Source organism: Ochotona curzoniae, unplaced genomic scaffold (assembly GCF_017591425.1).
Source record: "Ochotona curzoniae isolate NIBS_2020 unplaced genomic scaffold, NIBS_Ocur_1.0 contig_523, whole genome shotgun sequence".
Lineage (NCBI taxonomy): Eukaryota > Metazoa > Chordata > Mammalia > Lagomorpha > Ochotonidae > Ochotona > Ochotona curzoniae.
This window is the reverse complement of record NW_024466459.1, coordinates 4,801,216-4,829,049: the sequence shown is the minus strand read 5'-3', so window position 1 is coordinate 4,829,049 and position 27,834 is coordinate 4,801,216. Positions and strand designations below refer to the sequence as shown.

General features: G+C 41.0%; 1 protein-coding gene across 1 annotated transcript in view; it reads right to left on the bottom strand.

Moving 5' to 3' along the window:
* MAP2K6 (mitogen-activated protein kinase kinase 6) overlaps nucleotides 1-27,834 on the bottom strand; it is a 104,561-nt gene that overhangs the window by 20,997 nt on the left and 55,730 nt on the right. Inside the window, exons 2-3 of the mRNA XM_040989572.1 lie at nucleotides 10,113-10,179; nucleotides 675-723 (exon numbers count right to left, since the gene is read on the bottom strand). Of these exons, the coding sequence (XP_040845506.1) occupies nucleotides 675-723; nucleotides 10,113-10,179 (116 nt within the window). The remainder of the gene's footprint in view (nucleotides 1-674; nucleotides 724-10,112; nucleotides 10,180-27,834) is intronic.

Sequence of the window (27,834 nt, the reverse complement as noted above, 5' to 3'; positions counted from 1 at the left end):
GTTGTCCACTACCTGGTTTCTCACAGTGTGATAAGGATTCTTTCTGGGACTGAAATTTTCCCGGGTTGTGGAAGCAGTTGCTTTCAAGGCGATGTTACAAGAAGTACTAGGAGTTGCAAAGACTCCACAATAGGCTCTCTGCTTGCCACAGGCAACACTGAGACTCAACTCCATCCAACTCAGCTATTGAACGGCTCACTTAGAGCCACCTACTCTGTAGGTCATTAACCATGATTGGCTGATAGCAAATAGATCTACAGCTGCACTTTGAGAAATGTCCACCCAATCAACTCACCTCTCTTCAAACTCCTCCCATCAGAATCTCAATAGCCTCATTACAAGTCACCACTCAACCACATTTTAGTCAACCATACTTTACTCTCTAGATTTTTAGTCATGTTTAATCCTCAAAACAATGTGTAGATGACATAATAATTGTACATCAATGGGACAAGGCGCAATCTCTCAGCACGGATACAGGGTGTAATCACGATAGCAGCATAACTGCTCTACCTTTGAAATGCTGTTTCTTTCTACTGGAAACATCTGGATTCCTTTTCAACTCAAACTTTTTCCACTCATTCCCTGACAGCACATTGCAGAAAGCAACTTTGTAACCTTTACGGTTCAGTCAGAAAGCAAAGCATACAGTTGGGACGCGTGCCTTTTCTCACCTGATTTCCAATAGAAATGCAAGCCTTGGAGTCTAAATCTCGAGGTGGCCTAAAAAGATAAAAGGGAAAGAGAATGTGAGATGTGTTGTCAGATGTCTTTCCAGAGCCATATGCAACGGGAGCGGCTCTTCCTTCGGAGGAAGGAGGGAACGAGGGAAAGTGACGAAATGATGTGAAAGTACAAGAGGAAAAATAAAGTCCGTCACTTCATCTCTTCCAGCTTCCTTTGCTTCCTTAATATGGGGCTGTGAATATATTGCATTAGCACTTCACCAAGTAGGAATGAGTGTTAAATTTGATGGGCCAGATAAAACACTTAGCAGAATGCTTGACATATAGTAAATATCCAGTTAATAGCAGCCATCTGTATAGAGTGAGATGGTAATTCTGCTATACTGGTAAGCATCATGCTTTTGTTTTCATTCAATTACTTCATCACTCCTTCCACAATTTTTTTTAAATGTCTGATGATTCTTTCACTTTAAAAATGATCAGGATTTAGAATTCCATATCTAACCCTTTGCTTCACAGATGGACAAAAAAAAAAAAAAAGCATGGTGAAGCGAGCTGCCCAGAGTCCCAGCGGCCCGAGGCCCCTGATGCCCAGCTCACAATTCTGACTGACTTTCCAAAGATGGCTGGTGATGCTGATGGCAGTGTGCACCCTTAGGAATCAAACTCACAAGAGTTTGTGTTGCCAGAATATGCATTTGTTTGTGTCATTTGAAGCCTGTCTCTGCCAGTTCCAGGCTACACACGAGATGGATGCTTCCCTATGGTTGGGCCCCTGCTTTGGATCCTAGCAAAGGCATTTTCTTGAATTAAGTACTTCACAGGTATCATGACCAAGGTAGTATGCCTAGAGACATACTGGGCATAGATAACCAAGCCAACCAGCCAACAACCAAAGACAAAAGAATTCTAATGCAGCGATTGCACATGGTAACCAAGCAGGTTGAAACCCCAGCCTATGTGGAGGCACAATGTCAGCCACACTGTTTTTAGAAAAACAAAAAAGGCAAAGTTAGGAGGAAGAAAAAACAAAGAAAAAAGAATCTTTCGGCAATGACAATGTTTCCCAACACTGAAGTGTTACCATTCTATCTTTGCTACTGATACTAAACATAGAAGAAACTGATAAGGAAGAACGAAGAAAATATCCACAGGTACAAACACGGATCTTAGATTTTTCAGGATAAGTCTTCCATTATCTCCAGATTCCCTTGATACAGAATACTTGAAGTTCTTCTGTACAAACTGAAGGGAAAAGACCACAACAAAACACACACACACACACACACACACACACACACACACACACACACACACACACGGTGGTGACGTTTTGGTGCCATTTGTGTTTCTGACCCATTGTGCTTCTGAGCACTGACTCTTCAGAAAATTTTCCAGAAGAATCAACTTTCTAGAAATTCGCTGTTTTTCCACTTTTCGCAATTTATTTGTTTGTATTGCTTTCAAGGGTGCTTTGAAATAAAGACAGAAACGACCTGAAACATGTGTCTGACGTAAACAATAAAAAAAAAATTATTCAGCGTTCTTGCCTTTTAAAAAGCATGAGGCCACAAAAGATCGCTCATTGTTGACTGCTAGCTCTGTTTTCTTGCCAATCTATGAAGGTACTCAATAAGACCTCTTGCAGGTCTCCTGTTGTTGTATCTTTAAAACAGAATATGGCAAATGGAAACCACTAGTCCAGTTAAGAATGACTGTTCCAAGGCAAATGGCTGTAATAAATGACAAAGACTATCCAATAGAAGCTGCTGTGGCCTAAGTGTCCTAAAAAGTTTACTACACAGCCTTTAACATAATAAAAAAAGTTTGCAGATCCTGGCTCTGTGTTTATACTGCACCTTGACTTAATCATCAGGTAGAATGCTGTTCTCCAGGTTAAGAGAATTGAAATCTGAAAGTCCGGTGGTATGTGAAGCTGTACAGTCATCAACAGAGCTGAAAATAAAACTCAACTCACCTGCATTTTGCAGGCTGTATTTGGGGAGAGGAAAGCAGAGAGAGCGCCATGAAGGATATGGACTTAGTGCTTCGCTCATCCCCAGGCCTCTGTCCAAATGCAGGAGCCTGTTCCCTAGACCTCGATCTTGTCTTACGAAAAGAATCAATCCACCTGCTCTCTGGGCCTTTGGCTTCGTCCGGTCTGCCAGAAGCATCAATTGGTGAGACCGAGACTGACAGCCGGCATTGGATTAGCTGATCTCGTGTCCTCTCTGTACCCGCCTGGGACACATCAGTTGACCTGGAACACTGAGACTCGACTCGGCAGGAGTTTTACACAGCGGTTGAATGCTCTCTGTCAACTTGTTTAATATTGTAATTTTGGAGGGAAAAAAAAAAAAACGAGCTTATAACAAGATTATTTTCCTAGAAGACCAAAGGTATTGAACAAAAATGCATGATCTATTATGATAATTATTTCCTTATAATCCTATACAAATATCACTCCGTAATTGTTACTACAATGATTATTCAATGTTCTCACTGCAAAGCTGCTTGGGTTAGAGACTGTGTTAAATGTTTTCAATGAAATAGCTTCTGAAATTTTCATAACTCTTGAATGTATTATTATGTCTATTTTAATGCAGAGAATTAACATTGAATGCAATTAAATACTGTAAGTTTACTCAAAGATATGAGATTACAAACCAGAGCTGTCCCAGGATGACGGGTTTACTATAGAAACAAAGAATACAACCTCTTACTTAACTGGTCATGAGTTGTTTGGTTACAGTGTCTGCTTGTCTAATATTTGGCTAAGAACATAAAACTGAGAGCCAAAGACCCCTAAGTTTACGGCCCAGCTCTTCCGCTTAAAACTTGTGCTCTAATAATAACCGGGAGTTAGCTTGCATTGGGCAGTTACAATGGGCCAGGCACTGTTCTAGACATCTAATATGGATTATGACATTTAGTTCTCATAACAAACACATCATTGTTTATTCTAGTTTTTTTTTTTTTAAATGGAAAAACTAAAGCTTAGTCCAGGGAAGTGTCTTGCCTAAGTTGTTCACAGAGTGAAGTCTGGATATCAAATACAAACTTGGGCATCGTGGCTCCACAGCCTGGACTCCTGCCCACTAAACAAGGCTTAGCAGCTTGAAACAAAGCACCCGACCCTTGCACAGTTCTGCTTTTCTTCAGTTGTCAAGTGAGAGCAATAATAAAAAGGGAGGAAGGAAGAAAACCTGCCTCCTGATTTTCTTAGGAGGGTGAAAGGACTTGATATTGAAGAGCTCAGAATTGATTTAGAATTAGTGGCAATCAATCAAATGAGGAGACAGCCAGAAATCTGAGACACATTGGCAGGGGCGGCTCAAGAGAAGAGCTCCAGTGGAGGGACCACCCACACAGAGCCAGGGAGAATGCAGCTCTGTCTTTCTTATTTTTGTGTAGCACTGCAGAAGGAGGCAGCATACGAATAGTAACAATCACCAAGCCAGCCTCAAGGCATTGCCAAAAAAAACACTAAATGTGGAAACTACTTCTTTAGGAGTACAAATTGAAGCCTTGTTATTAAAATAATAAAAATAAGACTACGAACTCAAGTGGCTCAGTGTTACTGTGGACTTCAGAGTGGAACAGGAAAGCATATTGAAGAATACTCTACCACACGAGGGAAAGACAAAATAGAAATGACTTTCACCCTTACATAGGTTTGTATTCATTGGCTTATATCAAGGAAGAAGTTATGGAGGCTTCCAAAAAAATCATAAAATGTAGAAAATGGCATAAACTAGTCAAAGGTAAAACAATCAGAAATCTCAAGGGAAGAAATACACAACAGTTGGGTGGTTAATATAAGAATACAGAACAAAGAAAATAACGCTACAATGTAATGGAAGTGAAAGCAGGAAAACAATAAAAGAAAAATATTGACAAACCTCAAGCAAAATTGTCGCAGATAATTAGAGAAGGTACAAACTACCAAGGGGAGGCAGAGAACAGATCACACAACATGCTTTGGCTTCTGAAAGGGTGATTAGGAAACACTGCAACAGCTTCACTCTCAGAAATGTGACAACTTCCCATCAACAGTGGATGAGGGTATCTCCCCCCGACTCCCGCCGACATCCTCACCAGCATTTATCATTTTAAGGCTTTGGAAGATAGCCCTTTAAATATGATGAGGCGAAACCTCATTGAGATTTTCATTTGCAACCACTAAAGACATTTTTTGGAAGACATTATAGAGATTCCTCAAAGATCTGAAAATAGACCTAGCAAACAGGACCCAGCCACTCTGCCCCTGGGAATCTGCCCAAATGAAATGAAATCAGCAAATGAAAAAATCATTTGTACCCCCCATGACTCTTGCAGCTCCATTCAGAATAACTAAGATATAGAATACAGGCAGATGTCCATCAAGTGAGGAATGGATAGAGAAAATGTGTTACGCAAGAGGTGGGTTGTTTATAACCACCTCTGAGAGTCAGTGTCCACCTATAACTGATATTGCTACAGCCCATAAACAACGAAGGCCTAATCCTCACTGTACCTCCATTAGGGCCCCAGAATACAAGAATTAACCTACAATGAAAAGTTATTCTCCTACAAAGCTGGGAGACACTCCAGTGGAAGCATGATGGACTTGGGAAAACTCACGACGGACACACATTATGAGCCTAGAGGAGAGAACAGAGGGAAGGAGAGAGAATTTGGGAGAAGGGGTGGGGAGAGCCCATCGCCAATCAAATTGTATCAAAAAACAGTAAAAAAAAAAAAAAAAAAAGAAAATGTGCTATATATACACTATAAAACACTACTTAGCCATAAAAAAGAATAAAATCCTGTTGCTTGCTACAAAATGGATGCAACTTGCATATTAATTAAAAAAAAAAACCCAGTCTGAGAAATACAAATAACATGTTTTCTCTATGCTTGACAGTTAAGATAAAATATAAAATATTACGGGATGAAAGAGTCCTTTTGTGACATGATTGCCATGCTCCGCCATTCCTTATACGCCTGTGGAACTGGGGTCTTTCTACTTTTGACTTTTTCAAAGTTATGACTTGTGGCAAATTAAGCCTATAAATATAGAGCGGATTAAAATTATGTCTTAGCAAAACCTGAAGAAGATATGTAGGGGAGGGGAGAAAGGGAAGCAAGATTGTCTTATTAGAACTGTACCCATGGAATGCTTAAAATCTGTTCCATTATATTAATTAAAATGTGTTTAAAAGCATCACTGGACCATCTCTTCTAAAAATACATACTACCAAAAATTAACCAAGATGAAATATGTAATCCCAATAGTCCATTAGCTATTCTGAATGCTGAATTTATAATTAAAATTTTGCAAACACACATTCAGGTCTCTCACTAGAAAATGTGAGCAAGCATGCAAAGAATAAATGCCACCAATTTTACATGATGTGTATCAGAAAACGGGAGAAGTAACACTTAGGAACTCATGTATATAAGGCCAGTTTGTCTATGATAGTAGAAAAAAAAAGAAAAATTGGGTTAAATAAACAGTAAAATAGTAAAATCAAACATTTCTCGGGCCAGCGGCGTGGCCTAGTGGCTAAGGTCCTCACCTTGCACGCGCCAGGATCCCATATGGGCACAGGTTCTAATCTCAGCAGCCCCGCTTCCCATCCAGCTCCCTGCCTGTGGCCTGGGAAAGCAGTCGAGGACGGCCCAAAGCTTTGGGACCTTGCACCTGCATAGGAGACCCAGAAGAGGCTCCTGGCTCTTGGCTTCGGAGAGGCTCAGCTTCAGCCATCGCATTGCTTGGGGAGTGAATCATCAGAGGGAAAATCTTCCTCTCTGTCTCTCCTCCTCTCTGTATATCTGACTTTGTAATAAAAATAAATAAAATTCTTTTAATCTCCCATTAATTTTGATGCAGAAAAAATCCTCCACAAAATGCCAGTAAACAAAATTTCCCAATGTGAAAAAAAAAAAATTTCCAAGTAACTGGCATTTATTCTGTGTATGTAAGCCAATTTCAATATTTAAAAAACAATCTGTGTAATACACCATGTCAATAAGGCAAAGAAGAGAATCTGCTGATCATATCAATTGATGGAAAGAAGATTCTCAGCAAAATCCAACTTCACTCGAAGCTGTCAGTAAACTCTATGCCTGCAAGGGGACTCTAGTCCCATAAACAGCAGCAAAAACTCCACTCTTACCACCATACTGTGTTAGGACTGAATGTGTTTATCCCTGTAAGATGGGAAACAAAGCGAGGGTTCCTGCCTCATCACTTAACCCAGAGGTAGACTAGGCTGGATATTTGGTGCTCTACTTAGAATGCTAACATCTTACTGTTTCTTGGCCGTTGGACTGAGAGCAACTGTAGAATGTCAGACCTCAGTGCAGAGCACCTGGGTTTAATTTCTGGCTCCACTTTTGGTTCCTGCTTCCTGCTAATGTGCACCCTGGTGATGGGTCTAATAGATGCGTCTCTGCCACTCATATGGGAGACCCAGACTGTGCCGCTGGGTCCTTTCCAGAGTTAGCTGTTGCAGGAACTTGAGAAGTGAACCAGAAGACAAGTGGTAGACATTCTTGCCACTTCAACCAACAACAACAATGCACATTTGAAAAGAAGAAACAAAACTCTCTATTTGCAGATAGATTGGTTGTCTATATAGAAAACACCGTGGAATCTAACAAAAGTTTTTCTACAACAAATGAGTTTAGGAAAGTCAAAATCAATACTAAAGAATCAAATGCATTTCTGTATGTTCACAATGAACAAGCTGAAACCAAAACCAAGCACTGAACACCACTAATATTTGTGTCAAAGAAAATGAAATCTTTAGGCACAAATATTTCCAAAGCATAATACACGGAAATTATAAAGTGCTAGAAATTAATTAAAGAAAACCTAAATACTAAACATATATAATATAAATCTAAAGAATTGAAATCTCAATACATGTTAATGATTTAAATATTCCATATATATATATATCAATTCTCCCAAAATGGATCTGCAGGTTAGACACAATTCCTACTAAACTCACCAACACAGAGAAGCATATTTTAAACCTTAAATGGAAAGAGAATAATGTTCCAAAAAACTAATATGACTTTGAAAAAACAAAGAGGAGAGGGTAAGGAATTGCTTTTCCTGATGTTATGACTTAGTATATATATATATACTTATAAGTATATACTTATAAGTATATACTTATATATACTTAGTATATATATATACTTCCAATGATCAAGAAAGTCTGAGTTTGGCAAAAGGACAAACACATAGGTCAATGCGCAGAACAAAGAACTGAGGAATAGATGGAAAAAAAAAAAAAGTTATCCAGATTGATATTAGGAGAAGGTGCAAGCGAACTTTAATAGATGTTGAAATCATTGGAAATGCATCACCAAAACTAAACAAATGTAAAACTCATCCTAAATTTCATTGCTTGTTCCATAATTAGCTCCAAATAAGTAACTCCATGTAAAATAGAAAGCTATTTAACTTCCACACGTTAATACAGAAGAAAATGTCTAGGACCTGACAGGAAGATGTGCTAGCCCTTATTACAAAAAGCATGTGCGTGTGAGGAGTAAATAATACATTGAACCTCATCAAAAAGCAAAAGTCTTGTTCTCCAAAAGACCGTGCCGGGACAAAAGGACAAGCTACAAACCTTTAGTACATGTTTGGAAAAGTCTCGTGTGTAAACTATATAACTATCTCTCGAAAGTCAACAATAAACAGTGCAGTTAGACAACAGGCAAAACAGAATGCATGGACATTTTCCCAAATGAAATAAACAAATGGAAAATAAACCCCTACATTCCGTTCTGCATCATTAGCTTCCAGAAAAAATGCAAATCTAAACTGTAGTGATGGGACTTTGACACACCAACACAAAAAACAGCGGTAACAGCAAAGGCTGAGAAATGGGAGCTTTCAAACGTAATTGTTGAGATCACAAAATCGTGACTTGCTCTCTCTCTCTAATGAGTACAAATTTTGCCAGTGACATTGAATAAGTTCCGTGGTTTGTACTAATGCTACTTTCTTGATGTTGATATATGAAGCAGTAAAAAGCAAAAGGTCAACGTGGAGGGAGTGGGCATTTGTTACAGGCTGAAGTAAGCATACTTCCCTCTGCATTTCTTTGTAACTTCCCATGAATCTATAGTTATCCCCTACAGTACTTGATGGGCAGGAAGGGTAGTCCATCTATTTGACTCTAAGTTCTTGAGTAACTTGTAAGAAAAAAAAAATACTAATCACACATTCTCAAAACTACAGGACATGGAAGCCACCAATTTCCCTGAGTGATCAAATAAAAGAAACAGAAAAAAAAAAAGGCAATCTTGTTGTAGGTATAGGGAGCACTTCTCACTGCCGTGCTCATGAGGATCCTCCTAACCTGAGTTTAGCTCCTGATGCTTTGGTCCAGAGGTTGAAGGGTAGCCCTCTGTTCAGTTCTGTCCCTGGAGACTCCTCAGGGAAAAGTTTCTTGCCATGAGACATCGTCATTGAAATAAGCAAATCCCAACAAGAGAGCATGGACATTCTGATAAGATGGATCAAAGTTCCCCTACTCTTCTGCCCCTCCCAGCCTCCATGTGTGCCGCTTCCCCTGCCCTGGCTGCTCCCCATCCTGTCACTAAGGCAGGAGATGTGTCCCTTCTCCTTTTCTTCCCCTCCGCCCCCACTCTTGTTTCTACCAAGTTGGAAAAAAAAAAAAAGATTGATCAAAGTTAAGGAGAAAAACTTCTACAGGGGGAGTCATTTTTGTAGATATAAATAAACATATTGCAACCCCAAAAATCTTTTAGAGATGCCTCCCCTTTGCTTGCTCACTGTCTCTGGCGTTTCTACTGCAACGTGTTTCCTGGGAGTTTGCATTCCTCCACACAGATGGTAGGAGGCACCCGGTGCCCAGGAGAGAGAGACCAACAAGGAGACCCACAGAGAGGGTGTGCTGCCTCACTAGAACACCCTCACTTAGGGATGTGGAAAAGCCTAAAAACAAAAACAAACAAAAACCCTCAGCCAATAAAGTAGTATTCCTTCACCTCATCTCCAGTGTCAGGATATGGGTCAAAACCAAATACCAACCTTCCATGTCAACCTAAATGTTATAGTGGTAGTTCTCATAGAAGCTCTTGTTTGCTCAGATCTAGGGAGAAGGCAAGAAAGAACTTTTGTGAATTGACACAGGACTCTGTCTACCACATGCCTGTGACACTCAGTCCTTACATGCTCAATAAGCACAAACATTGAGTTCAAAACTACTCATTCAATGCAGTTTGACCGACAGAGTGTAGTTATTTCTGGTCTACTCACAGTGAGAAGATGTTCTTCTTGACATTATCATTTCCAAAGCTGAAGCCTTGGTCCCTAATTCCAAATTGAACCCCCTCCCCGCTGGTTTGGACACAAAGAACAAGTGTTTGAAGATAATGATTTTGCCAACTTACGTGGAACTGGTCTGAGGCTGTTCAAATGCTTCTTTCGGAATTTTAAGGCCAGGGTTTCGTTTTTTACCTGTTAGGAAGGAAATAGCAAAAAGTTATGGTCTAAATCACACCCAGCAAGAGAGGAGACACAGAGACTGTGACAGAAGGAAATGAGCGCCCTGGGTACTAAGCTCTCATCTACCATTTAGAACAGCACTTTCTTCCTGGGGAGCCTATGGGTGATGAAACCAAAGCAAGCAGAAACAAGACTCTCAAACCCTGACAGGTCATCCTGCAGGATGTATTTCACCTATCCAGGTTGGAAACATTGAAATTATGTCAACTTTCTTTCTCCTTCAACGATCTGCTTTCTCTCCTGGGTCATTCCAATACATTTCATTTTCCTTTTGCAGAATTAGGGTGACGGCTTTTGTCTTCTTTGGAACGTCAGAAGACTACAACCACCTTTACATTAGTATCCCACCCTTTTCCAATTCGGTCTGTGAACAGCTGCTGGAGTTAAAAAAGGAAATAGAAAATTTTTTTTTAATTTTTCTCCACTCTTCCACCCTACCCATTACTCAAACACCTGCCACAAGTTGAGGGCTACAATAATACTCATTTACATTTGCCTTGTTCCAAAAAAGATTTTGAGAACAGATGGGCTCCCGTAAGAAAGTTATCACTCTTTGTGGAACGGAATGGAAAGGGAATTTGATGTTGTTCTTCCCAGAGCGGGAACCACAAGCAAGTTTGGCTCAAGTACTTTGGTTGGAGTTAAAAAGAACTAAACTGAGAGACACCAGCTGAGGACCCAGATCAGAAAGCAGAGTCCTGCAAGGATCTGTGATTTGCCTCACATCTGGAGATTCTGCATACCTTTGCCACTTGCAGGGGTAAAATAAAGCTACCTAGAGAACAGAGTCCCACTCACTCGCTCACCACTTTCTCTGCACTGCAAGTGAGCCCTGCAGGGCAGACAGAGGCCCTGGGTAAGGCTGCTTTCAGACCCTGAAGCCACAAAGAAACTTGAGAAATCAAGAAGGGTAACCTCCTCTCCAGGAAATGGTGCCTAAAGACTTGAGTAACTCAGTAACCAACAAGGCAGGCAATGACCCAGTGCAGTAGCAGTCCAAATCTCCTGACACGCAAGATGGGAATCCCTTCTGCTCTCTCACAATGGGAAGCACATGGGAGAGGGAGTATGGGAGTGAGGGAAGCATGGTAGGCTGGTAGGAGTAACTGTCACTTTGAGTCTCATCTGACTGTCAATGTGCTCAATTACAACATCGCTGTAATACAACATCAATGCCTGCCTCCCTGGACCATTGTGAGATATTCAGTCAGATAACATACATGACAATGCAGACCATAAGCAGTTCCAACAGTCATATAGAGAAACAATCTATACAGTCCCATTTTTAAAAAGGACAGTCAGGAACAACACTGCCCTTATTATCCGAGGCAGCTATAAAGTATAATTAAAATTTATTTTTCTCTTTCTCTGCTTTTAAAGATCAAAATTTAGATAACTTTTGTAAAGTTGTATAAAGTGAGAAGAAAATATGTTTGGCTGTCAGAACATGAGAAAGTCTTTTAAGACCACCTTCACTAAAATGGGTTTCTCCACCCTTTTCTCTTTTCAACGTATCTGTGCGTTTACAAGATCCAAAACTCATGTCTCACTTTTCTACCCAGGTGGTTATACAACACGTGATACTAAGTCCTAGTGGGTGGAAAACACATACAGTGAATAGAAATACATAGTATGAATTCGAAAAACACAAGGGTTTATTATATTCAAGGAGCCATGGCAGGTGTTGGATTCAGTTGTTAGAATTAAAATGACATATGGCCAAATTCCAACAAGTCCCATCCACAGCCATCAGTCAAAGAGACAGCGTATGCGATTTTAAATTAGATGGACAGTCCAATGAGGACCGAATGAGACACAGACTCAACCTTTTCAGATGACCACACATATATCCCACTACTGGGAACAGGCAAGCCAGAGAATCCTAACAGATACAATTCTTTAGAATACATATTTTACCTGTAAAAAATGGTGCCCACTGGCCACTGAAGCAAATCAAAAGTAGAACTCACTCTTTAAATTCCTGTATTTCTCTCTCTCTCTTTCCTGTATTTCTCTCTCTCTCTCTCTTTTTCATTTATAACTTAAAAGTCAGATAGGGAAATAGCTATTTGAGGAGAAAATCTGCTTTGGAAAACTTCAATATAGCCACGAATTAGCAGCAATTCCTAATAGTACTTACTGTGCCGTAACTCAACAAGCCATACACATATATACAAGTGAGAGAGAACTTATGACACAGAGAGCAGAGGAATCAATGATCAGAGCCACAATGAACTCATCCAAGGGTGGAGAACGCCCCTGGTTCCCTGCCCCACTTTACTTTATATGCCCACCAACCTCGACATCAGTGGGACCCTGAACTTGCTGCCTGCTGAGTGATATTACCAGACTCTCCTGTCCAGACTAAACCCTTGACTATGTAGAAGTTGGAGATTCGCATCATCCTCGAAGTTTTCTTTGAAATCAAGTATTTCAGAGCACATCAACTTCTTACAGCAACAAGAAACAGTTCAAAGAGACACAACACCAAGTTGAATCAAAGTCAACAAATACTCTGCTTTACTTTATCAGGGATATTAAATGAAACAAAAAAGCTACACGTGTGCACACACACCAACATTCCATAATTCACTTACTTGCCTTCCTTGGGAAGCACAGAGCAGGAAGAGACGGGTAGAAACGACTTGAATGAGATTTTCAAGGCTGCAAGCAGAGCTAACACAACGAAACCCCACAGAAGTCATTCTTAACTCCTAAACCTCAGTTCAGCTGGGAGAAACAGAATTGAGCCGACTCCACCCCCTCCTCAAGTTCAGATGGCAGTAAACCCCGGCAAGTTCATTGTTCCCAGGAAAATGCAGCTTTCGGAAGGAAAAAAGAGAGTGGGTTCCTCTGGACACCCACACACGGCATTAATCATTAACAAGAGTTGCAAGAATAACTCTATAAAGGTTTTGTAGCCATTACCAAACTCTTCAGTCCTTCTAGAAATATCTGTTCCATTTCAGAGAAGAAAGAAAAACAATATCTGGTCTGTTTCCAGCCGTGTTTACTTCAAAGCGATCTGTGCCCCCTAAGAAGGCTGCCAACACCTGATGCTAACATTGAACACACACACATACAATTAACAGGAGCGAGTGACAGGAATAATAAAGCTAAGCGGCAAGCTACGCGAAATAGTCCTTTCCCCTTGATGCCTTGCAGCAAGAGTGACTAAAGGTCAGAAAATAGGCTTATTACGCCACATGCTCGCAGCAAACCTCACAAAGAGAATTCTGTGTATCTGCGAATCTCAACAAGCCTTCCTCTCTGCTTGCCGCATTCTGCGAAGGATAAACGCATAGGTCTGATTGGACGCATGCAGCGCCTTAATTACATCATCCTGTCACACCCACGCCTGTTTTCTCTGAAAATATTGTAGTGCCAGCATACACATATATTTTTCAAACTAAGCAGGGTCATTACAATCCTAGCCTGGAGCAAATGGCATAGGAGGGGGAAAAAAGCAATAAAGCAAAACTGCCCTTGCCAACAGCTAGAAAATATTTACCAGGCCATAGAAATGTTCACTAAACTTGGACCATACTGAAAATGACAAGGTACACAAGAGATCTTGCTCAGCACCCACTTGCAGAGGCTGAGCATAAAGAGCTGCTCTGATGTGCTTTATTACATAAAACAGAAGATTGTGTTCCAGTGCCAACCCAAAGAGCACAAGAATCCCACACAGTCAACACAAGGTGGTATCTGAGAATATTCCAATGCCCAAATATTTGTCAGCTTGGCCGAGGGTTGAAGGATATGATTAGGAGGGTTTGCAGTTATTGACGCAGCTTCACAAAAGGATGGCAGTGCTTCCAGTGCCAAAGTTATTCTACAAATCTGCTTCTTCATAGGAATGGGGATTCTAGCCAAGTAACCAGCAACCTGGAGGCCTTGGCTGCCCTCTGCCTACAACTTGCAACGTTGGTTTCAGTTCCAACGGAGCTGGCAATAAACTTGACAGAGAAGTGTCATTAGATGCTATTAGGTTGCAATGCTTATGGATGAAGTGACTAACAGAACAGGGCAGAGAAGGGAAGTTCAGGGAGAGAACGGGCTTTGCAATAGCTGCATGAAACAGAGAAGTGCTGGCATTTGAACCAGTAGGTGGTACAGTCAACATCTCATATTGGAGCGCTGGGTTCAAGTCCTCGCTATTCACTGGATTTCAGCTCTGCTGTGAACCCCAAAATGCAATAGGTGATGACTCGAGTAGCTGGGACCTTAACACCACATGGGAGCCCAAGAACACAACCTTGGCCTGGCCCGGACCCAACTGTTGAAGCTATTTGCAGAGTGAGTCAGCAGAGATCTCCCTGCCTTCCAAATGAGTCAAATTAACAAATAGATAATAAACAAATAAATAACCTTGAAAGGGGACAGGTACCCTAGATCTAGATCTTGTATGCCCCTACGATTCCAGCCAACAGGATTCCAGCATTTTTGGGGTATTACGTAAGTTTTGGAGAGTAGAAACTATAAAAAAAAAAAAAAAACAAAACAAAACAAAAAAAAAAACCTCCCGAGAAAACATGTATCCATTTGGAGATCAGGAGGGCAAAAGGGAGTTCCTGGGAGCCTGCTGGTCCTCATGTTGTCCCCTCTTCCTGTGAAGAACATGGAACCTTCCAAATTCAGCTCCTTTGCAACTTGCCACCGGATGACCCTAACAACCCCTTGAGGATCCCTGTCCACACAGCTCCCCCCTCCCCCCACTGTCACATTCCAGCATCCCACACTGGCTCCATTGTCTTCCATCCATTTTATTCCTTTCTTTTCTCACCATTTAGAATAATTCAATTCATTTTGGAAATTGCTTACTACTTATTTCTTAATTGTCTATTGCCCCACAGCAGTGATTTATTTTTTGCCAACGCCCCCACATGTCACAACTAGTCAGTGACTGTGTATTTGTTGTTTGGTTTTTGACTTGTGGAGCATTCACACTGAGCCCTTCCAGAAAGAGAGAGAGAAAAAGGAAAGTCAGAACGGAGTGAGAAGAACACAGGCTGATAAGACATACATTAAATACTGGCTGGGACATTGATTAACAACGTGATCTTGAGAAGACTTCTTACTGTAAATTCAGTTCCCATACATGCAAGCGGGATGATAAGCCGTCTCTCCACATCACTGAGACAGTGGTACACTGTGTGTGAAGAAGATAAACAGAGTCTAGCTCATAACAGATGTGCCGTAAACGTGCTGCTCTTCTCTCCTTACATGCTTGTGAGCTAAACAGAATGTCCCTCTATGGGCATCTTACTTATTCAAAATCTCCCTCTTTTCCTGCTCCTATATTTATGTTAAAACCATATTTTCCTAACGTCTTATCTACCTTGAACTGTATTCCATTGCTTCTACCTACTTTAGTTCCACAGACTCAGGCTCTCTGAGGGTGAGACTGCAGCCACGTTTTCTTACAAGCACTCCAAATGAGTGAGACCCTGTGTCTACTGCATATCTATGTAAAGATTTTCCCTTCTTTCATCATTTTCTCATTTTCAGATGAGAAGGTAACTTACTCCCACCCCACCCCAGCTCCTGGCTAGGTTCTTTCCCCAGAATAAACAAGTAGTTTCTGGCCAAGAAGCATTAAATTCCAGAGGCCAATGTGGTGGCACAGCATGCTAACTTTCAACTTGCAGCACCAGCACCTCATATGGGCACTACTTCTAGACCTGACTGCTCCACTTTTTAATCCCTGTCTCCCTTGGTCTCCTTCACCATTCAGATCCAGCCCCACCTTCAGGAAACCCAGAGCACAAGTAACAAATGACTCCTGTGACTCTGAAGCTGCCCCTTCCAGCATTGGTTCATGGAGCCAATTGTTCGCCCATCCCTTTGACTAAGAATGCAAATCCTTTAAAGTCACAGCTGGTATCTTACCCACATACAGAGTAAACAATCGGCACATGAAACAACAAGCAGAGATCACAGCCATCTGGCAAATCAGTACACTGCTTAATCTTTGCAGAGGCAAAATCTACAAGGCTCTGGCAAGTGGATAGATAAGTACAGAGAACAGAAGCCAGTAGTTTGAGGGATGCCTGTCCTAGTCGTTCCTGCCATCATCATCATCGTCATCCAGCAGTGCACGTCTGGATGAAACTGAGTGAGAGAACAAAGCCAGACTAATCAGAGTGAGCGCTGTCCACAGGGCCCACCGTGAGTTCCAGTTCAGGTATGTTAAGCATCCAATGGGGGAGGAACCAGTGGCAGATTCCAAACAAGCAAATGTTGCTTTACAGAGTGATGGGGTGCAAGAAGAATGTGGATCTGAGAGTGACCGTCAACGAAAGAGCTGAAGGAGACAGACGGGAACAAGAAGAACAGAAGAAAGGCAGTCAAGGCAAGAACATTGTGAGAAAGTAGGGTGAGAATGAAGAATCAGTGAAGGAGGCAAAGAACTCTTATTCCTGTCAAAGGGAACAGGCCGGCGTGTGCAGGGATGGACTGGCAACCAATTAGAAACAGTTTTAGTTTCAAGAAAGACCTTCTGGAGGATTTTTCTAACAGGTGCATGCAATTAAAGTTGTTTCCTTAAGACCCAGTGGAGCTTAATACCCTGTCGTGTTAACAATTCAGTGCTAGGGCAGGAGTTTGGTAGAGAGATTTAAAAATCATTTGGGGAGGGCCTGGTGTGATAGGGTAGCATTTAAAGTCCTCCCCTCACATGCACTGTATGGGTGCCGGTGCTAATCCCAGCAGTCTCCCGCTTCTCTGCCAGCTCCCTGCTTGTGGCCTGGGAAAGCATCAAACACGGCTCAAAGCCTTGGAACCCTATACCAGTGTGAGAGACCCAGAAGAGGCTCCAGGCTCCTGGCTTCAGATTGGCTCAGCTCAAGCTGTTGCAGCCACTTGGAGAGTGAATCAGCAGATGGAAGATCTTCCTCTCTGTCTCTCCCCCTCTATGTATATCTGACTCTCCGGTAAAAATAAATCTTTTTTAAAAAGTCATTTGGGTATTCTGGGTCTACCATTAGGGTGCTGGGTATGAGTTCCAGCTAAGCTTCCTATTCCAGCTTCCTGCTAGTGCCCATCACGGGAAAGAGTTAGCGGCAGCTTACACGCTTGGCTCGCTTTTTATTACCTACATGGAAAAACTGGATTGAGTGTCAGGCTGCTAATTTCAGTCTAGCCAGATCTTGGCTGTTGAAGTTATTTGGATACTGAAGTAACGGAAGGGAACTCTCTCTCTCTCTATGCCTCTCTCTTTCAAATAAATAAAAATTTCTTAACAACTCAATTATAGCTACGTGTTCTTGAAAAGACCTCAAAGCAAAGCACAGGCAACACCCTCTACTTGACCCGGGCTAAGGTTGAGGCAGGATGAGCAGTGGTTCAACAGCAAATCCTCCATCTGTACTTATCTCCTACCTCATTGTACCGCTTCATTCATGAGTCGTTATCAAGAAAGCTACAGTCATGACACTGTTACAAAAACATTGCCTTAGAATAAAAACATGTCCGCAGGTTGCAAAGCAATGCAGTGACGTATTGGAACCTTTCAAAACTGCACACTGTTCACAAAAGACCCTGAACAGCTAACATGGTCATGAGAAAAACAAAAGCAGCACTCATCACAATACTAGGAATCAAAAAAGGTGTATTACACCAAATGAATTTATAAAGAAAATATGCTAATATAATGGAATGCTAATTGCCTATAAAAATGAATGAAATTCTTTTGCAGAGAAATAGTGGAAACTGGAGGACATCATGTTGAGTGAGATAAATCAAAGAATGACAAGTACCACATGCTCTCCTTTGTATGTGGTAACATTTTTTTAAAAGAGAAAAGAAGTAACACCTGTTCTTCTCAGTTTTGCTGCAACCACAGTGTTTTATGAAACTGGAAGCCATTATGCTTAAAACATGGAATGCATACAAATTAAATTCACATTTTTGAGATCTGATTCTGTCTATACTCTTGAGGGATAGTGGTTTTTCTACATCCTACTTTCTAAATTCTTTATGTACTGGAGAATTAAGCTTGCTATTATAAGAACAATTGAAAGTATGTCATTGTAAAAATTAAAATAGAAATAAGACAAGAAGAAGGCAGGGAGGGAGGCAGGAGGGAAGAGAGTGAAATATCATTATGCTCTTAGAACCATACATATGAGATACATAAAATGTGTTCCCTATTTAAGCTAAAAAATAATTTAAAATGTGTTTTAAATCTTGGTCAAACAAACTGATAGGAATTGTATACCCTTACAATTTTAATGACCTTGTAACTAATTTAAAATTTATTTGATATGAATGAAGTTGAACATCTTTTCATTTTATTATTAGAGTCCTTGGCTATTTACTGCTCATCTGTGGTCTTTTTATACTTTTATTTGTTGAACTCATTATTGGATAGAGACAATCTTAGTTAAAAATATGTTATCTTGGGGTCAACACAGTGGCACAACAGTCTAATCCTCTACTTATGGCACTGTATGCCCTGTGGGCATCAATTGCTAGACTTGGCTGCTTCACTTCTGATCCTGCTTATGTCCTGGGGAAGCAGCACAAGATGGCACGAGTAAATGGAACCCTAAACCATAAAATAAAAATAAATAAATATTTTTAAAAAGTTATTTCAGAAAAATAATTAAGCTGAAAAAATATATACAAAATTCTGATTTAGAGACAACTTTTTTAAAGAGGTGAAATCAAGACATCTACAAATGAAATGTGATTCAAGAATTTGTTTCAGAACTACACGAGATAGAGGCATATAAGAAATAAGAGAGGGGTCAGGCGTGATAGCCTGGTGGCTGAATCCTCACCTTTGCATGCCCAGGAATCCCACATTGGTGCCAGTGTCCTGGCTACTTCACTTCCCATGCAGCTCCTGGCTTGTGGCCTGGGAGGGCAATGTAGGATGGACCAAAGCCTTGGGACCCTGCACCCACAGGAGAGACTTGGAGGATGAGTGGGCACTCAAGACCAATTTTGTTACATTTGTATCATGCCAACGTTCCCAGACATCAAATAATTTCATTCATGATATTTGACCAAAAATGCATAAAGAAAAATCTAATCATAACATCATCATTACAGATAATCAAATGCTTTCTTAATATCTGCTTAGTGTCCAAAGGTCTAACTGTCTCATAAATACCTCAAACTTTGAATTACTCTGTGTTTGAGTCAATGTCAGAATGAACCCATGCCTTCGGAGGAGCTGATGCGTTTCTTGGTTGCTTCTTTTGGGAGGGAGTACCTTTTTATTACGGGATCTCCCTTCCTTTTAGATGCATCCTTTCTCTCAGTTCCCTTTCCTCGAATCTCATCCAATTGTTTGTGAAGGAAATCTAGATCAGAGGGCCCAGCACGATAGTGTAGTGATTAAAGTCCTCACCTTGCACGAGCCGGGATCCCATATGAGCACCGGTTCTAATGCCAGCAGCCCCGCTTCCCAATCAGTTCCCTGCTGATGGCCTGGGAAAGCAGTCAATGACAATCCAAAGCTTTGGGATCCTGCACCCATGTGGGAGACCTGGAAGAGGCTCCTGGCTTCGGATTGGCTCAGCTCCAGCCGTTGCAGCCTCTTGGGGAGTGAATCATCAGACGGAAGATCTTACTCTCTTTCCTCCTCTCTGTATACCTGCCCTTCCAATAAAAATAAATCTTTAAAAAAACATCTAGATCAGGGGCCAGCATTTTGACATGGTGGATAAAACTGCTGGCTGTGACACTAAGGCCAGCATCCTACAAATGCGTCAGTTGATGCCCTGGCTGCTCCACCTCCAATACAAATCCCTATTAACGGTGTGTTAAAAACAATTCGTTCACATCATCTGTCCATTTCCACATTGTTGTTGAAAACAAAGAGAGGATATCTCCCTTTTTATATGCACACTAGAAATACACATTGGCTTTGATTTTTTTTCACGTTACACAAAGTGTGCATCCTTGGCGTTCCTTCATTCTTTGCGTTTTCGTCAGGCAAGGATAGTCTTTCCACTTCCTCAGTCGTGACAAAGTTGTCCCAACACCACCTGCCAGTCCTGCTCATCTTTAGGAAAGGAAAGAATGCTGCCCTTCTCCCAGTTCTTTCCGCTCACATGTGAAATGGAGTTCTTTAGTCTGAAACTGTTCCAGTCTGTCACTTTTAAACATGTAATATCAGGTAATAGCCAAGCTTGAACCTGAGAAAATGCATTCAAATTATCTATTACCCCCAGAACAATGTTCCATCTACCCAGGCGATCTCAGAAATGTGAGAAGAAAGTACAGTGTAAATATACTCCAAGGTATCAAATACACATTATCCCCATGCTGCTTTTAAAGGTTGCAAAAAAGACATGAAAAATTGTACTGATCTCTGGATACGTTAAATTTGTATATTTCTATAATTTTTCAATTTTTACTGGACTGATTTTAATTAAATATCAATAACAAAAATTCTCACAAGCTCAGTTATTAGAAGCAGGATAAAAGAGTGAAGGAATTACCCACTCAGATCTGAGTCAGGTGATTTAAAAGTCTCCAGGAGATACAAGCTGAACTCCTGGCACCTGGCATTGGCTGGTCCAATTCTGGCTGTTACAGACATCTGGGTAGAGATTTAGCACATGGGAAATCTCTCTCTTCCCTTTTGCCTTCTCCCTGGATCTCTCTCTCTTTCAAAAAAAAATTGTTATCTTTAAATATATATTCATATTATAAAAATCTCCCAAAAATGTTACATGGTAATTTGAAGTTATTCAACATTTCAAAAAGTAGGGGAAGGGATCAATTAGCTTGAGAACTTGGGATATCCGTTCTATAAATAAATTCTATCTCTAGAATGAAAATATCAATATCTTCCTTTACAGGGCTAAAAGGCCTAAGCAAAATGCACAGTGACGTTTTATAAATACATGCTGGGTATAAAAAAGGTTGAACTTAATCCTTTAGCTTCACTGCTCTTGTGGGAAGATGTACTTTCTTCATAACAGCTAAAGCTTCGAAGGGAAAAAATAACCAGAACTTACTGACTTCTTGTTCCATGTAAAGCAGAATTTAGAATTTCTTATGAAGTATTTAATTTAAGGACCACTACAACTACAGTGGAGGTTAATGTTATTTCAAGAACTATGTCCAAATAAAGCTTCTATGGGTACAAGCAGTCAGTTGTTCCATATAGGACAATTGCATTTAGACCTTCAGCTAAAATTACCCTTCATCACAGGTCTATTTCCACTAGCTGATGGAAGGATTGTTGCTGAACTGTGTCAGGGCTATATATAAATTCTGGGATCCAAAGGAAAAAGTCCTGGATGGAATCCATTGTGCTGGCTTTCTGCTCATATGACTGGGCTTCTCTAGATAACGCAGACAGGTTATAAAGCTGTTTACCAGGAGATGATGTGGCACCCTGTAGATTGATCAAGCAGAAATCTATATTGCCATTATCTTTGCCCATGATGTTTTAAGCTTCCTGGGTCTTCATTTCCCTGATGCTAAATGGAAATCATTCATGCAGTGAAGCTATTTTCTCACCAAATGGTGCTCTCCTGCTTGAGAGAAACCCTATAGAGGTTTAGATAAAATCATTAAGTTTTCTGCTTGTAGACACCTCTTTGGTGTGTTTACAAGCTAACAACACTTTTCTAAGTGATGGAACTGAAGAGCTTTCTCGCTACTTGCTATTAATTACTTCAGCAAGAAAACCTAATAATCAAGTGACTATTTGAAAAGTTGCTGCTGAGGTCACCGTGTGCAAGATGCTGTGTCTTACTGATGCTCGCATTGTGTATGGAACTCTTAGTGTATTTATAGATTGATTGGTCCCGTTAACCTGATGGCAGCAGTGTCAGCAGATGTTTCTCCCATCCTGGACAAGGACTCTCCAGTAGACTAAACGGTTAAGGTCACTGAGCTTCTTAAATTTAACATCATGCCAGAATCCAAACCATTTTAAAAAAATGCATACACAAAACTAAATACATGTAAGTAATGCTTTTGGGGAAATGTTCTGAACAGGACAAATTTCCACCTCTTAAGACTAAAAACAATAGTTTCTCTCATTCTAAACATGTCTAAAAAAAAAATAAACTAGATCTTATGCCAAATAACGCAATGAATCCATCTCTGTAGCCAGAATGTGTCTGCTTGTGGTTGCTGGGCTTCTAGCACAATGTCTGGGAAAACTATTCAGAAAATCAGCTTTCTTCCATGTGGCAAAGTCATTTCTCATATGCAGAATACTCCTCATAATAAAACATCCTAGACTTACTGGCACAAGTCTCCTCATCCTGTCACCTCAGTCTCTCTATCAACTGTTTACATAGGGGTCAGCTTTGTGATGTGAAGGTTAAGCCGCCACTTGCAAAGTCAACACGCCACATCAGAGTGTTGGACATCTCGCTGTTCCACTTCCAGAACAGCTTCCTACTAACGGCCCCAGGAAAGCAGCAGGCGATACCCAAGTAAGTCCTCGCCACCCAAGTGGGAGAGTCCAATGGACTTCTGGGTTTCATGCGTCTGCCTGGCCTCCCCATGGATGCTGCAAGCATTTGGAAAATGAACCACTGGATGAAAGAGTTCTCTCTGTCCCTCCCTTTTCTGCCACCCTTTCAAATCATTTTATAAAGTTTGTTTAAACTGGGCAGGTGTTTGTCCCAGTGGCTTAAGATACCCATGCTTCACACTGGAGTATATGAGTCTTTTGCCGACTTCCAGCTCATGACTACAACTTCTTGCCAATACAGCTTGGGAAGTAACAGTGATGGCTCAAGCAGTTGGGGGTCCCACCATCAACTCAAAACCCTACACTGGCTTCCCAGCTTCAAATTTCAGTCTCTCTCTAGTAAGCCAATGGGTGTGAGATCTCCATTTCTACAACCTGTCCAACTCTCTCCATAAATTTTAATATATTATTTTATCATACTTAGAAAACATTTTATTATATATAGAGAGGTGTACGTATTTATATATGTGTGTGCGTATTTTTCTCTCTCTGTGTGTGTGTGTGTGTGTGTGTGTGTGTGTGCGCCTGGCTCTCAAACATGCAATATTTTTTACATTTCTCAAAGTTCACCTAAAAGAAAATGAACCACAAAAAAGTCATAGCCTTTTTTAAAACATTACCTCTGAGAAACAAGAGAGCATGTTGTATTAGCAAAAACAATGATCTAAGGAACATTTTGAATTTGGTAGATTTGGCTGTTACTTTTCAGAAAGTGGTATGAAATTAGAGCAACAGCAAGCCAGGAAAAGTAGTTAGTTGAGTAAAGGGCCAAAAGAGGGCAGAGAGGTACATAAATGTATGGATGGAGCAGTGACCCACAAACATTGTGGGATTGACACAGTGGAGTGGGGGAGCTACAGAGGAAAAGAGTCCAGGACCTCTTCTTACCCCAAGGGAGCAAAGAGCAACAGAAATGACCAAAGAGACAATCCTACGCGAAGGGAAGTTGAGAGAGGCACTCATTATTGATGTATAACTGGGTGTTCTGCCAAGATTTCCCTTGGGGCCCTATAAAACACAAAGTCAAGGAACAGTGGAACTGGAATTTCTAGGGTTTGAAATGAAATTTTCCCAGCACTCTGATGGCACTCAACCATCTGAGGCAGTAGCCAGTGTCCTACAAAACAACGTGAGAGACCAACAAGCAACTGTGCAAGACTGAAAGCAGATACAATCAAAAACTTCATGGTTTTCCAGAAGCCTCCTCCGTTCCAAAGATCCTCATCATAAAACCTGGAAACAAATGACTCAGAAATGGCTCCCAGCTCAAGAACAATGCATGCACTTCAAAGGTCAAGCATGAGAATGTGATTCTTTTAAGAATTTGAATCCATAAATAACCTGTCATAAAACTTGAAGTCTACAATATGATGCATGATACTGCCTCTGCACTAAAATTCTCATTAAACACTTTACTGAAACATAATTCACCTATTCAAATAGTTATCACAGAAATCACCAATTTAAAACTGGCATAATACAATGATCACCACAGTGAGTTGTACAACATTCTTACTACTCAGAAAACAAATCAAAATACCCACTAGAAGTTACTCTCTATCCATTTATCTCCACTGGCCCCAAGAAAACCACAAGCCAACCTTCTTTCTCTCTGGATTTGTCAATTCTTGACACTTGGTGTAACGGAATGCCATAATATGCATGTTTTTGAGTGTTTCGTGTCACAGAGAAGAAAGGTTCAGCCATAACACAGCCTGCATTGGTCCTTCCCTTGTCCATGGTTAACAGTGTGCACGCATCGATGGATGGACATCGAACAGGCCTGTGTGGTCGAGGATTGAACAGAAGTGGCAACAGCATTCTTTTCCTACGGCCTCATATAGTCACCATTAGATACATAAAGCAAGGCCACTCTAATACAATTGGTGCTCCCCACTGAAAATTATTCAAAAGGCAATTTGGTGAAAATAGCCCTCTAACTCTAGAGTCCTTTAGAACTACAGAGTCCTATTGTCCTAGAAATTTTGTTGTTCGTATTCCTGCCACTGCTGTCAATATCATCAGCTGTCCAGCAATAGGGCATTGGGTAATTGAATCACAGGAATTCACACAATGGGCCTCTACGTGGCTGAATAAGGTAAAAACTAGAAAATGTAGTGAAAGAACACAGAAGGCAGCAAACAGCAGAGTTGTCTAAAAAAGTTAGGGAAAAGTGGTGTGTGATAGCATAGGTGCCTGTTACTATAAGAACCCAGGATATTTTCCAAGTTTGACATAACTGGAATCTTGGAGACTTGAGTCATTTAAATTTCCTGGACTCACTTTTTTTTTTGTCTAAAAATCCTAGGATCCAACTAGTTAATTTTACAGTCTACACATTTAGCTGAATTATTTTCTGGGACAAATCTTACAGGAAGTCCTTCACGTGCATTTAGATCTCATCATCATCTTACACAAATAAACTGCTTTCTAAAAAATTTAAAAGTTGAGTTGTTATAGAATCTAGCAATTCCAATCCTGGAGCTATAGCCCAAACAATTGAAAACAGAATGCCCTGGGCCAAAACACATCTCCATAAAATTCGTATATTAAAGCTCTAATTCCCAAAACATCAAAAATATCATATTTATGGTCTATAGCAGAAGGACTAATCCAGGATAGTTGGTGTCCTTATAAGAGAAGATGGATATACACATTATACAGTGAGTGGCTACATGAACTTACATGGAAAATACAGACATGCACAAGAGACCTCAGTGGAGGGACCAGGGCTGTGGCATAGTGAGTAAAGCTACTGCCTGTCATTCAGATATCCCCTGTGGGTGCTGGTTCATGTCCCAGCTGCTCCACTTCCAACCCAGTTCCTTGCAAATGGACCAGGAAAAGTCCAGTGGAAAATGACTCAACTGCTTGGCAGATGCTCCCTGCTCTCGGCTTCAGCTTGTGCCAGCGCTGGCTGTTGTGGACATTTGGGGAGTGAATGAGCAGATGGAAGATCTTTCTGTCTCCCTCTCTTTCTGTAACTCTGACTTCCCTATAAATAAACCTTTTATAAATCATTTGAACAAAGTGATCTCAGAAGAAACTAATCCTGATACCACCTTCCAACCTATGGAATTTTCATTGTTGGATTTCATTGTCTAGGGTACTCTGTTCCAATGGCCCTAGCAAAGAAATGCAAAGGCTTCCAAAAAAATCTACTTTTGCACACATGTTCACAGCAGTATGATTCATAAGAGCCAAAAAGTGGCAGCATTGATGTGTGAACCCATTCAGGGTATTCTACATATAATGGGATACGATTCAGTCTTGAAAATAAGAGCAACTCCAGCATATGCTGCCTGGATGAGCACGGGCGAACCAGGGAAACAGCACCCTCGTTGAAATACGCCAATGACAGAAAGGTGAATGACTCTGTTACACAAGATACCAAGAGTCGTCACATTTAGAGGCAGGAAACACTGCTAGCCGCCCAAAGCAGGCGGGGGTACAGAAAGGAGCTCCAGGACTTTGATGAGTACAGAATTCCAGGAGTATCAAATGAAGAGTTTGCAGACAGACTCACAACAACATGAATGTCCTTACTGACACCGGCTGCACTGGCCTTTGGCTGAGATGACGAATTTCCAGTTACATGTGTTTGATCACGTCTGTAAACAAGACCTTTTGTTTTTGTTTTTGGTTTTTTTTTTTTTTTTGAAGAAAGTAAAAATGAACTAGCACTATCAGTTTGCAGATTCAGAAGCTAAGCTAGCTGTAGGGTCTTTTTCTTCAGCATTAACGTTACCATGACCAATTTTCGTTTGAATTCAAAGCCCAAGCCAGAAGGACCACTTCTCCAACTTAGTCATACAGTTTTCCTTGTTAAATGAGAAAGGAAACATTGTTTGGTTGGTTTTTTTTTTTTTTTTTTTTTTACTTTTTTTAATCATACACTCTTGAACTCAGGCTGTTTTCATAGGATTTTGCTTTCCCAACAAACACGCTTGCTTGCTTAACCACTCCAGAAGTGTAGACTTCCTTTAGAAAGTTCTTTAAGTCCCTCCCAGCCTTTGTCACCCCTCCCCATCTCTAAATTCCTGGCTGTTACTGTGGTCCCTTGTTCTGGATCTCAAAAAAAAAGAGGAAGAAAGAAGTGAACTTTTTCCAGCCTATCCAGTGGCTCCAGTGACAGACGCCAAGACAGCTTCCTCCTTCTCTGCCAAGGACTACAATCCCTGGAGTTAAGGCAGTGCCTGCTTCTCCCCAGTTGTCTCCACAGCCACAAGCTATCCGACCAGAAGCCTTGCTGTATGAAAAACTGAAACACACACCGTCCCAGGGGGTAATACTATGCAAAGAGTCATTCTCCCTGCATGCCAAGTTGCAAACAGGTTCTGGCTGGTGGGGAGAGCGGAATGTCCTGTGCACAAGAGGAGGGGTGAGGAGGTGGCTGTAGTTAGGGCTGCTGCTGCGAGTCTCACGTGCTGAGGAGTGAAAGGGAGAGAACATGAAGCAGCCCAGAGTGGAGACGCACAAGTTTAGGATGTGATGCGGAATTTTAGACTGTTTTGTTCCCAAGGACATCGGCTCCTGGGCTGTTTAATGATCACACGTGCATACTATTTTCCTAAATCTTTACACAACATCCAATCTGGGGATGTCAGATTGTTCCTCCAAATCCTCTGTGTTAGGGGAAAAACAACCAAAGAATGGTATGGCCACAGAGATACCATCAAAAGCAAAAGTACCTTTCCTGGGGTTAGTTCCTCTGAGTACTCTTACGCTATGTCAAAAATCCAGTACGTAAGGCTTCAGTATATTAAATCCTGTCACATTTAATACTACTTGGGTTAAACAAGACATTACGTTATTTTTAAAATAAATACCCGTGGCTATTATAGTTTATTTCATTGTACAAGGCATTCTGGTCCATATCTTCTGGCAGAAGCCATAGTCCCTGGCCAAGGCATGAGTCCTCCTGAGTATTTATAACACCGCACAATTTCTCAATGAACTGAAAAACTTAAAGCAGAGGCTGAAACACAGCTTGATCTGACCCAGGAAGATAAATGGAGAAACATCTATTCAACATGCCTAAGATGAAAACTCACCCAGAGCCTTGACCCTCACGAGTTCAGAGACACTGCATCTGCAAGAGTCAGACAGCCAACCAGCAGCCGCTTCCCAGCCAGCACTGGCACAAAAAG